A 12619-nucleotide genomic window follows, 5' to 3' on the forward strand; every position below is an offset into this window, starting at 1 on the left:
TTCAATTTTTTTTTTTCAGCGAGTTCAGCAAAGCCCCACAAGTAGTCAACTATGTGGGCACCAAAGTGACATTACGCCAGGGAGATGGCTCCTTGGTATACAGCAGTGTTCCACCTTACCCTGCTCTCCTGCATGAGTACAGCACCGCAGCACACTGGGACGACGCTCTTCGTCTCTGTCGTTTTGCCAAAGTAAGCAGCCTTCACTTTTAAACTCTTGTCTTCTTTCATGAGCTGACTACAGTGTGGTCGTGCATGTGGTTCATTCAGAATAGCCCTGCCTTCACTGTGACCCAGGCATGTTTTTAATTGTTGTGTGTGACACACTCATGCTTGTGTGTTTGTATAAGAAAAAGTGAGTCAACTAGTTTATAGGAAAAAACCCACTGGATTTAATTAGCCCTCAATTAGATGGGGCACACAATTTACCGGATCCGGCTTCCAGACGCGAGTATAAAATCACTTGCATAAGCACAAGTTGCTGTTTAACTAAAGCCTGAATCTGCCGCCCCTTGTGGCTGTGCCAGGGATTGCAGTCATTATCAGGCACATTAAATCATCAGGTCACATGTTGTGATTCTGTGTTTTCACGACTTGTTCTCCTCAGGAAGAGGACAACTATCTGATTGTTTTGATCGAAGCCGTTGATGATGCGCAGTGATAAAAAAGGGAATTAGAGTGTTGACCAAATTGTGAGATTCATCCGCTGGCACATCTGGTGGTTTGAGCTCCATTTAATAATGGAAGTTGTTTGTCGGAACAAAGTGATGACACATTTCTTTCTTTTATGCTGCTCTTTTAACCAAAATCAAGTCTTTATTTAACAATGTTGGACAAGTGATATGAATCTTTTGCTGTGTTCATGACTCTTGTCGCCTCATATCTCTGAAGGACCAGACATTGTGGGCGTGCCTGGCTGGTATGGCAATGGCCAGCAGAGAGCTGAACACGGCGGAAATGGCCTACGCTGCTATCGGAGAGGTAGGATGGTTGAACTCTTTAGAATATGGGGAACCATGCAAGATTGCGTTTTGTTATTTCCCTGCAGCTGCCGAGAGTGCAATACATCAAGTATATAAAAGAAAGGCCCTCGAAGGAGTCATCTTTGGCCCATATGCTAATGTTCAGTGGTCAAGTCCTGGAAGCAGAGGCCACGCTGTTGCAGGCCGGACTCGTCTACCAGGCCATTCAAATCAACATCGATCTGTTCTGCTGGGAGAGGTGAAGCTCTTTCCTCCTCTGTCTCTGTGTACAGGAAGAGAAAGCAGAGTGAATGCAAATGCAGTGTTGGCTGGCAAATTTGGGAAGATTTATGCCGGCCCTCTGAACAATAGATCTCCATTTCGGCTCTTTATCTTTATACTTGTTTCGTTTTCAGGGCATTGGAACTGGCAGTAAAGCATAAGACTCATGTGGACACCGTACTGGCCTACAGAGAGAGGTTTCTGCAGAAATTTGGAAGAAAAGAGACCAATAAGACCTTCCTCAAGTACTCTGTCGGGGTGAGTTGGAACCCCTTTACTGCTTTTGTTGAGCTGTGCGTTTCTATTGCAGTTTTATATACTTTCTATTGATCAATGTGCTGCACTTGAATCTAGCAACCATATATTGTATGCAGCACTTAAGCTTTTCAGTGTCGGTAGGGTTCCAGGAAGTGTGCAGGGAGCAGTGGAGGCGCTGCTCTCCAAAGACTGGAGATCCCCTACTGTTCCCTGCCTTTATGTTTGGATTCTGTCTTGCTACTCTTCTTCTCATCATAGAGCATAGATAGATTGTATTACTGGAGTTAGATGATGTTATACGTTATAAACTGGATGTCGAACCTCTGTGAAGTTTAAGTCAGAATTAAGATACGCCTTTAAACAACAACTAAATGCAAAAAATCAGCTTTAACTTGGTCAGATTATCCACTAAAGAAAGGCCACATTCAGTGCATATTTGTACACTCACGTGATATAATAATAGAGAGAACGAGAAAACCAGTGATCAGGGAATCAGTCACTGGTCAGTCAGTGAGCTTGAGCCCTCAGTGATGAAGAACTAGTTCCCCTATTTGCGCTCCTTTTTCTCACTCTGGTTGAGGAGTCTGTAAGAGCTTGGCTTTTTCACATGAATATCCCTAAATATACATCCCTAAATATGCATAAGGTTCAACCTATTGTTAACACTGAGGGACGAACAGACCTGTAATCTTGTTTCATTTCTGCCAGGTGGAGGTGGATTGGGAGAAAATCCAGGCGAAGATAGAGATGGAGTTGTCCCAGGAGCGAGAGAAAGCTGCTAGCGCCTCAGTCAGGAGCAGCGTGGCCACACGACACTAACAAGAACACAGCCTTTTTGACCTGATTCTGATGTGAATTCAACAGAACTCTGATATGTAATATAGTGTACAGGAAAGGCTGACTCACTCTATGTTGTGCTGGATTGGTATTTACAAAAAGTGTTTTTTATGTTTCTAGAAGAAAATGACATTAAACGTTTTATCTGAAACGTCTTCTGTTTCTCAGGTTGAAACGATTTTCCTGGCAACGTGAACTGATCCAGGGATGTTAACAAGCCAGACTGGAGATCAAATTTTTCTGTGACAGATCAAACATCTTTGGAGTTGAGTGAGGGTGAGATCAGGTCAGGACAGGTAATCTTCTTACTCCTGGTGTCACTATTTGGGATGGTGATGTTTTGAGTATGAAGGAACCGCAGACATGACTGAACTCCTGTGTTCAAGGCCGGAGGGGAGGTGTAGCATGGCTTGTTTTGGAGAAGAATGGATGGTGTCCACATCCCTCAGGATCTTCCACTCTGGGGTTGGAGGTCAAATTGGTGTAGGTGGGATAGTAACATGAGGCCAAGGAAAGTGTTTTACAGTGAGATTTTTCAGTGCTGCATCACATTGTGCTTGTCTGTTTGTGGTCTCTTTATAGCTGGACAAGCTGTGAAGCGCTCACCCCACCCCACCCCGAAGGAATGAGCTAACTCCTTACTATCGAAAAGGGACGACAGGGCTGTTGACAGTCACCAGTCAGTTCAGGTTAGATCTGAGAAAAGCCTTGTGTGTGGCCCAAAACTGAAGAAAGTTTATGCATTTGTATGCAACATGATGCTCTGTTGACCAATCGGCAAATACTGAAACCGGAAAGCAGCCAACAACAGGAGGTGCAGTGAAGTAATATAACACGTTTAGGACAAAGAGTGATTGGTAAACCCTTAGTGTTGTGGGGTTTATAAAAATATGAATCACCAAATGTTCATTACAACACTTGCAGACTTCTAGCCTAATAAATTGCTGGACAAATAATGCCGTCTGGGTTTAATGTGCAATTTATGAGACACATAATGTGCATTGATTTGGCCTTTTAGAGTTTATTTGTTATCTAGTCCAGCGAGTCAGTAACCGGATCGTCTGTTTTGCTTACACCTAATTGCGTATCGCGTTTGTTAGTGCACTGGACATCTGTCTTTGTCTGTACACGCCCCTGTCTGTAGACTCTCGCCTCCGTTAAACGGTTTGTGTCATGTAAAAATGTTCGACACGAGCTCACATGGCTGGAGCAGCACTGCTTGACACTTGGGGTCACACACTTCATCTCATCTGTCCATCAGTGGCTTTCCAATGTGTAATGCCTTTTATGGATTTGATGCTTTTAAGTGCAAACGCCTGCCGCCCACAAATTTCACTGTGGATAGGAAGCCATCAGTGTTCACCGCGTACTCTGCCTTCATGGCCGCCGAGTATTGGATTACAAAGGACACCACAATTTCCACTCAGACTTCATGTTAGGAGCTTCACAGGAGGGCTCTATTTATAATCTTACATTTTGTAGATAGAGTAGCAATAGTGGCTGTGTGATTTATAGCCCCACTACCTATTTCTTCATATGGCTTTCAGGCGGCTGCCAATGAAAAGGAATATGAGCTAGTTTAGTGTTGCGACAATCTGTCCTCCTTCCTGTCACAAATATCACGTTATCACTCACCAGACATATTTAATGACCATGACTACCAGAAACACAATTTTAGACATGATTGTTAAACCACTGAGTGATCCCGTTTAAGAGGACCAGATCCTGGTTATTGGCAACATCCGAATCACAGTAGTTCAGCTGCAGCTTGAACGAGGAGAAATGGACGTTTTCATGCTTTCAGTTAGCAAGACTCTGCACACGCAGAGGAGTATTTGGGCCAGAGGGAACCAGATGTTGCTTATAGTAGCAGCCGTCAATCAGGCAGGACACAATATTGTAACTTAATCTAAACATTTGTACATTTTGTAGACAGGTTACTGGTGCATTTTACTGACAGCCATCACCACAGTCTGTGATAGATCTATTTCATTCGTCTCATTGAGGGTCCCACTGTGCGGCATTGGGGAAGCAAGTGATGGCTCTTGTTCCGCATCAATCTGAGGGGGAGGAGGCGCTTGTACCCATGAAAACCTTTCACACGCAACTGATCTGTGCATTGCATTATTCATTTTCTAGATCATGACTGGTGTTGGGCCTCGATTATCATCTCAAAATGCATTGGATGATTTATTCAGTTCACCCTGAATCATCCATCCCATCCAAAGTGATTACTATCAGATATCAACCTTTTTTCACTGTGGTTTTGTGAAATAGAGCTGTTATTGCTGGATGGTTTGGTTCAAACTAGTCAGACCCTTGGCCGTCCAAACACCCGGATAAAATGTAAATACTTAATTTGTAATGTATGAGTTATGTTGATCTGTCCTCAACAGTAAAATAATATTAGGATTAGCAAAGTTTATCCATCTACATTCAAATGATGAAAAGTTAAAAAACAAATTCTCAAACATTTTTTTTTTTAATTCAGATGTTTATTGGTTTACTCATATTTCAGAATTTTGAAATGAGAAAAAAAAAAACAAGATTTTTTTTTCTCCATTTTCAAAGAGGTTTTTTGCGGGGTCCAGAATTTGAAGGGTCACGGTTCCCTTAAAACTGAGCTGCTGGATCTTAACTTAATGGGATTTTTCCGCAGACTAAAACACAAAGCCCTGGATTTTAGCAGCTGTCTCCCGTTCTAATCTCTTCTCTTCCTTCGTTTAGTAGCTACTTTGCATACAAAAGGAACATAATCCTCCACAATCTGGTCAAAACACGCAGGTTTTTCTCAAGACTCGTCTTTTATTCTTAACATTCAGGATTATAATTGCACTTGAGTTTATACCTCTGACCCCGGAGATAATGAGAGAGTGTCTGGGGTGAGTGTCTGTCGCCTCTCAGACAGAGTTCCGCGATGTCCTTGGGCTGTGTGGCTGTCCCGATACCTCGAGAACCGCCCGCCGCTGCTCTCGCCCTCTACCCGCGTCACTCCTCTCGTTCTCGGCCAGCAAGTTATCATCCGACCGGTCCCTGTGCATCTCCTGCATGCTCTCCTCATACGTGGGCAAGTACTTCACCTCATCGTAGGCAGGCAGGTTTGGGGAGGTAAAGCCTCCCAGGTTGTACTCGGGGTACCGGTCCAGCAGGGAGTCCTGGGACGCCGACGCATGTCCGTGGAAGAGGGAGGGCTCCTCGCTGCGGTCGTGGTTCGGGTGCCGGCGTGGCCGCGGGCAGATGATCCGCTGGATGAAGTAGCCCATAGCGAAGAGGAGAAGCAGGATCAGAATACCGGAGAGCTTCCGCGTGAACCAGCCGACGTTGTCGAAGAAAATGTGGATGGGGAGTTTGCAGCAGCGCACCGCCGAGCTGGCGCTGCCGTTCCCGCTGGTGATGGGCGGGCAGCACTGCTGACCGTCGCCGCACTGGACCTCCCCGCAGGTCCTCAGGGCTTCACAGACGGACACCAGACACGCCGAAAACACGATGCCGGTAGTCGCTCCGCCGCCGCCCGCCAGACGGGGCATCATTTCGGGATCTCCAGGGAGGGAGGGGGGGCTGTCCGCTGGGTCCACGGCGCGTGTGTCGGTGTAGCCAGGTGTTACAGATGTGCGCGTCCGCCGCTCTCTTTGCTTCTGCAGCGGGACAGCAGGTGCCCCCTCCCCCGCTGAGGAGAACCTGTCTGCTGCTGCTGCTGCTCCACGGTTGAGGATTCTGGAGACGACTCGAAGAGAATTACATCACGAGACGCTTCTCTCTGGTTCTACACGTTAGAGAAGCCTGCAAATGTGTCACATCAGGAACTGTCCAACTGTCCCACCCCGTGACCAATGATCAATAATAACGTGGGGGAGAAGATCCATACTCGCTCACTTAGTGCACAATAGTCTGCTTGGAATCTGGAATCTGTTTGATACAAATGTTGAAAATGAGCTCTCTTGTTTGAGTATACATCTTGTATGGGTTATTTGTCTGACCAAGCGTGCGACACCAGACACCTTAGCCTCCTGGCTGGTGCTCCTGTATTGATTCTCTGACCCACCTCCTTCCCTTTGAATTTAAACTCCAAATATAGAAATCCTTCAGTAACTATCACGTTTAAAGGTAGGGTATGAGTTTCTACCGCTACATCCATTAAAATCTCCTTCACATCTAGAACACACCAAAGAGTCACCTGCTGATCAGGCAGTCCAATAATGCAAACAAACCCCTCAGTATGATGACATCGATGACTCGATGGTGATATACAGTGGTGGCAAAATAGCTTTTGGACGCTCCAAGCATTCTACTGTGTGCTAACAGCAACTAAACATTGATAGTTCATTAATTTTTTTTCTTCAGTTTTCTGTTGACTTTGACACTGCAAATGTTGAATTTACTTTATTTTTATTATTATTATTTTTTTAATAAACAGTGTATTTGTTTCAGCCAGTATAACACAGCCTTTTGAAACAGAATAACTTTTTCATGATAATATTTGAGGTTGAGTCCAATTTTAAGGATGTCCATTTGTTTCCCCACTGTGAGGGAAAAGTTAGCAAGTTGATGCTGCATGTCTCTGCAGGCGTGGTTTGAGTGAGTCTGGAGTAAGCAGGCTGTAATTCGAAATATAGCACATACTGACTGATAACACTACCTTTAACTCCCTACTGAGCCCACAGTTATGATGACCATGATCACCCGGAGGCACAATCTGAAATTTGTGTGCCACCCAAAAAGACTGCTCCACAAACCGTGGCAGAACTGAAACCATGCGTACAGAGCTACTACCTATGTCCACCACACTGGACTTGAGCTTCTTTTGCTAACCTCAATAGCTGTGAACCATAGTAAATATTTACCTCCACCATTTTTTCAATCCATTTTAACTTGATCAATCATTTTAACTCAAGCATTTATGCCCTAGTCTCCAGGCAACTACCTGACTGTCCTTTAAACATTCCCAACTGAAACCTGAACAAATGTAAGCAGCAAGAGTGGATTCCCCCGATGAAGGGCGCCGGCAGATCTACCCCTCTCATAAAAAATGAATAGTTCTTGCAATGTGGGCTGTAATGGCCCCCATTAGGCGAGTGTCTGGCATCACATTAGTCCAGCATCACCCCTGAGGGCTGTGTGTCTGCAGGCCCGAGGAGCATAATCATAAAACCAAATCTGCACTTTAAACGATAGTCTCCACGCCCAACGTGTTAATTTACACTGATGATCGCTTGTCTGATAACATCCCCGCGATGACGGATGAGTCACAAAGCTCCCCAAGTCAAACCGTTGGGGCTTTTTTTTTAAATCATGATGAGAAGAAAATAATTGAAAGTGACTTCAAACCTGCAATTTCAAAGCCCTCTGAGGCCACTTTGACTGGCTCGAGATGATAGAACTTGGGGCTTCACAAAAAGTCAAATATAAACAAAATCTTTGTTTTGTTTTTTTTGACAGAAAAGAGCTAAATCATTAAAATACACAGAGAGATTGATGGTTTTCTCTTTGCCAGCCGCGCTCTCTTCTCTGAATAAGCTCTAATGCACAATAATAGGCCAAATCTAATTAGCAGAGAATCACACAGCCTCCACCAAACCAATCTATGTGGCATTGTGTTTCTCTCCGTGCTCTTGAGAAACATGATCACAGAGCTTTTCCTCTAACGGGATAAACAAATACACAATCAATAGAACGGAGCAGAGGCAGGCCGGCAACTGGTTTCAGGCCAGTTTTCAGATAAAGGTCTTTCCCAGCATTTCTGTCTCTCTGTCTGGACCTTATTGACGTGTTTTGGAAGCGGCTGCCGCTTTCTATCGCAGCTTTAAATATCTTAAGTGCAGCAGGAAGATGCTGAGTGGAGTCGGTGAGACTTTGGTGAATTTTTAGGTGCACCATTTACCATCTTTATTCCTGTCAGGGCCGAAGCAGGACAAGACTCGACCGCCGAGACTCACGCTGACATGTGAATCACTGTAACATATGCTCACGCCCGTGACTCCAGCACAAAGGTCTCTTTTGTTGCACTTAATAATTCAGTCTTGAGGGTCCATTAGCTGCGTGTAAAGATGAATGGCTGCTTTCATTTTTAAGTGTAGAGATGCGCGGACTGCCGGACAGTCAATGTCATGGTTATCATGCTTGCATTAATTATGAAACAAAGAAATGCTTTGTCAGGCCTTGAGCTTTGTTAATGGACCTACTGATGCTTCATGGGCTTGCTTTGTTTGTGCCAACCTTCAGGTCACTGACCGAATACGGTCGACATTTACTTTTGAGTTTTGTGGGTTATTCAATCAATTTTCCACCTATTTGTGGTGTCACATCTTGGGACCTCTAGTGAGAATAAGGTGAGAGTCCAGGTGGAAAGAAGTGGAATCAAAATCAATAGAAGCAAGACATAGTGTGTGAGGGAGGAAGGATGAAGATGCAGCGGTGAAAACTGTATTTGGGATCAATCATCCAGAGTGATGGACAGAGGTGAAGAGGAGAGTGCAGGCAGGGTGCGACTCGACTCTTATGGGTGACAGAAGAGTGAGAGCTACAGTGATTTGGAAGCTTTGTAGGATGGTAGCAAGGTCTGCCATGATGGTTTAGAAGTCGGAAGATGGAAGGTAGAGACAAAGGAGCATGTCACAGGGAGAATTCATGTGGAGAAAGTTAGGAAGGCCAGACTGGTTTGGTGGAGATGGTGGTCCTACAAACAAAAGTGACATCCTACAAGGTTCATGGATGTGGGAAATTAGGTGTGATATGGTTGGTCATATCAATGCGGAGGAAGCTTCCAAGTTGCGGCACCTGAAGACATTTGCTTCCTTGAGAGTCCATGCCTCTGGTGATAGAAGCGATTATCCTCTAGTACAGCTATTGTCTGCAGTGACTTGTCTCTTGTTTGTGCTAATAAACACAGCAACCGTGCAAAGATGACATACGTGCGTGGGTGTTATCAGCATCTGTACGTTCCCATGAGTTTGAACTGGAATGAAACGATGCCTGCGGAGAGTGTCGATGGTGTGATAGCAGAAAGTCCCACACCGCGGCTGTTTCACACCCACATGCTTCCTCTAATCTTATGGCCCTGCTGGCTCAGAGGTCTTTAAGAGACAAGGGCCGAGAGTGTTGAGTGGATCTGTGAGGAGCAACATATTTACATTGTGGTTTGACTGAGTGGGAGTTGGAGCATTTTCCCAATCATGTGTCAATGTGCTGACACGGCTAATTGAAGCAAGATGGGGTGTTTTAGGGCAGTGGTCGCTGGCTACCTTGAATCGACCGCTCGCCGTCTGTGAGAGAGTGTGGAGGACAAAAGCACTTCTGACTGCTTCTGTCTACTGTGCCACCGTGTTGCCCAACCAGCACGGCTCTTCAAATATCACATGCGTTTTGATGAGAAACAAGATATGAAAAGCAAAATGTGCTGAACGAGGCCGAATGATGAAAAAAATCTGGATCAATCAAGACCTTTTAAGACCATCAATGAGACGGGCTTGAAGGGTATAAAGACATTGGACTCAGCAACAAACTTTGTGGGCTTTTCAAAGACTTGCAGATCAGGTATTTTAATGCCAAGTCATTTGGTTGTGTTTGATCGATCCTAGGCAACGTAGAATGAGGGCCCGAAGCCGACCCTTGCCAATGTTTTTCCCGCCAAGCCGATCACTCTGCCGTCGGGTGTGAGAGCCATCAAACCGTCTATGAGCTGGTTCTCATAGTTTCATCAGGTATTGCGAATAACACCGAGGCCTTGGGGCTGAAACTATCTCAGCCTATTCTCAAACTTTCAATGGCCTGACTTGCTGCCTAGTGGGCTGCCTTTGGTCAGGAGTTGAACTAAGGTGCCTGATGCTTATGCACACCACACCCTGGAAAAGAGGTGGGTCAATGAAGAAAAGCAGGACAGTGGCCACGGAGGTCAGAACCTGCTAAGGCTAGGCAGCTAAGAGTCGGAAGATCACCACGGTGGCCACAGAAGCATCGGTCTGGACAGGTGCAGGGTGCGGATGGGAAAATGAGAGTGGCTTCATGTGAACAGCAGTTAAAAATGGGCCGGTCCTAAGAGCCTGGTCGAATGCTCTTCTAAAGGGTGAGACCTTCGCTTCCTCCATGACCCGAACTCCCCTGCAACACTGGAACTGACTTGTATAAGATGTTTAAAAGGCAGGAGGCTGACATCATTACACCAAAACCTGATTTCCAGAGAAACATTTAGCCCACTTTGTTGGGTCATATCTAACTGCTCCCAACACCAAATCAGTTCCTTTTCCTTTTCACACTACTCACATGCACCGTCATCTTAAATCAGTTCTGCAGCGCCGATTAATCTTCTCCAAAAAGCCCCCACATCGATCAAGAACCAGACTTTCCGCTGTAAGATAAGCTGTCTACCGACATGCAGCTGCAGATGACTCAGTCGCGAGTCCTCACTTCCAGGCACTCCCTCACAACCCAGACAGACACCTGGGGCTAAATATAGGATAAAATTCCCCAATACCACACTTTCTTTACAAGCTACAGGGAATGGGGCAGGAGGGGATTTTGGACACCCCTGCCTCCACATCAGTGTGCTGAGTCACCTCCAAAGAAGTGGGGGTCTTGGATGACTGCACGTCGGAGCCTTCCATCAAACGCCCACATCTTGTCCCTGGATTCATCCCTCTGTGGCCTCTGGCTTCCTTCAGGGTTGAGATGCAGATATACAGTAACAATATATGAAAGCTTTTGAGAGAGAAAACATTCTGCTGCTTCAAGATGTGCCTGTTTTCATGGTGTCCTTTCCAAGCAATTGCTGCGGGAGAAGAAACTGCATTGATGAATCGAGGAAATTGAAGGGCAGGTCACCAAAATTCGGAAGCAAATGAAATACTTTAACAGTGGCTATCAACCTTTTTTTTACACCCATGCTCTCCTTTTCAAATATTTTTTAAATCAATGTTGCAGCAGAGTGAAATGCCAGGTACCAACCAGGTGTAATGAAGACTCCTCCCTTCCTATTAAATGTCCTTTGGTTTTCATTAAATCTCAAACTCTACTAGCTAAATCCGAAACAAGTGACACTGACAAATAGCATAAGTTGTTCTGGACTCATTCTGATGAAGGGCCAAATAGGAACAAGTCCTAGTCTCAATGCATAAGATGTTGAGTGAGGTGCCCCTTAGTAAAATAATCTGGAAGTACAGTGTATCTTGTGCAAGATAAAGACAATATGTGGTTTTCTGCATCAGCTGAAATTTAGACCGCCCTTTGTTTCGCACATAAAACGAAAAAACTATGGCTTAATGGATGTCAATCTAGTCGTTGTCTACTGTAGACACATGAATAAAACATACAAATGAAATATGTCACTAATAATTTGAACCGTTGCTCTATTTTTCCCAATTATTTAGTTTGCTCTCCATTTCAGCCTTGGTTTGTGGCGGAGGTCTGCCAGTTTGACCATCTGATTCCTGTCCTTGTACTGGTTTTGACAAGGGATACAGCGTGGGCGACAGTGTGCTGTCACATACTCTGCCGTGGGATCATGAGCGAAACTCCTCTCAGGAAGTTCAGAATTTGTGAGTGTCCCTCAATATTAACACCTAATTCAATTTGGGATTAGTTGCTTCAGATGTAACTCCGTGTGACTGAGTCATAATCTTGCCCTTTAGTATGACAAGATTAGGGGCACAAACTGCTTCTGTGAGTGAATGATCTCATGAGAAGGACTTATGTTACAGGTTTTTACACGAGTCAGTCTTATCCTGGGATGCTGGTTTGGCTTCTCCAAGGACACCCTCAAAGTAACCCATGATTAAACAGCTCCAGGACGTCATGCAGTTTTAGTTAAGTCAAGTTCAATTTTTTCTAAATTAGAATTTAACCACACAACTCCAGGACACTTAATCCTTAGATTAAAATGTCTCCATCACGTCTTAAACCAACTGTATTTTGGATTGAAAGAAGCATTGAGCAGGTCTTGGCTGTGACACTGGTAGACAAGCGACTGCAGAGAAACCTCTTCCTGGCTTCCTTTTTTTTTTTTTTTTTTTTTTGGTCATTTAAAATTAGAAGCATTTTCGGAGCTGCTCAACTTTCTTCCACTGACCTAAGTGTTCAATGTGTGCGGGAGAGGAAGGGGGAGGACAGTGAGTCGGCAATCAATGACGGCTCATGTTAACCCTCCAGGGTGTTTGACATCATCTTTTCCAAATAGGTTATTTTTTTTTCCTGGGCAAATAAACACATGCATGCACAGGCGCACCAGAACAGTACAGTTTCATTGACAAATGATTGAGATCCACTGTTTTGTCCGCTATAAAACATAACACT

General features: G+C 44.8%; 2 protein-coding genes across 14 annotated transcripts in view; one reads left to right on the forward strand and one right to left on the reverse strand.

The window, feature by feature from the left end:
* ift80 (intraflagellar transport 80 homolog (Chlamydomonas)) overlaps positions 1–12157 on the forward strand; it is a 34478-nt gene extending 22321 nt beyond the window's left edge. The window contains exons 16-22 of one of the 13 annotated variants that reach the window (XR_008415683.1): positions 20–191; positions 891–980; positions 1048–1220; positions 1378–1501; positions 2210–2634; positions 2725–2821; positions 2921–6015. Coding sequence is in view for 2 of the 13 variants with exons in the window: in XM_053872954.1 (XP_053728929.1) it covers positions 20–191; positions 891–980; positions 1048–1220; positions 1378–1501; positions 2210–2320 (670 nt within the window). In the remaining 11 variants the exon portion in view is untranslated. Of the gene's footprint in view, positions 1–19; positions 192–890; positions 981–1047; positions 1221–1377; positions 1502–2209; positions 6016–11714 lie in introns of those variants that run through there. The other 12 variants (XR_008415685.1, XR_008415684.1, XR_008415686.1 and 9 more) reach the window with 12 other exon arrangements.
* Positions 4833–5935, reverse strand: LOC128763785 (uncharacterized membrane protein C3orf80). Its single transcript, XM_053872956.1, has one exon. The coding sequence runs from the start codon at positions 5866–5868 to the stop codon at positions 5239–5241; it is 630 nt and encodes a 209-aa protein (XP_053728931.1). The 5' UTR covers positions 5869–5935; the 3' UTR covers positions 4833–5238.
* Positions 12158–12619: the final 462 nt, after the last annotated feature.

Source organism: Synchiropus splendidus, chromosome 8, assembly GCF_027744825.2.
Source record: "Synchiropus splendidus isolate RoL2022-P1 chromosome 8, RoL_Sspl_1.0, whole genome shotgun sequence".
Classification (NCBI taxonomy): domain Eukaryota; kingdom Metazoa; phylum Chordata; class Actinopteri; order Syngnathiformes; family Callionymidae; genus Synchiropus; species Synchiropus splendidus.

Bases quoted from the DNA above. Each gene is read 5' to 3' on its own strand.
- LOC128763785 (XM_053872956.1), bottom strand. From the start codon at position 5,868: ATGATGCCCCGTCTGGCGGGCGGCGGCGGAGCGACTACCGGCATCGTG.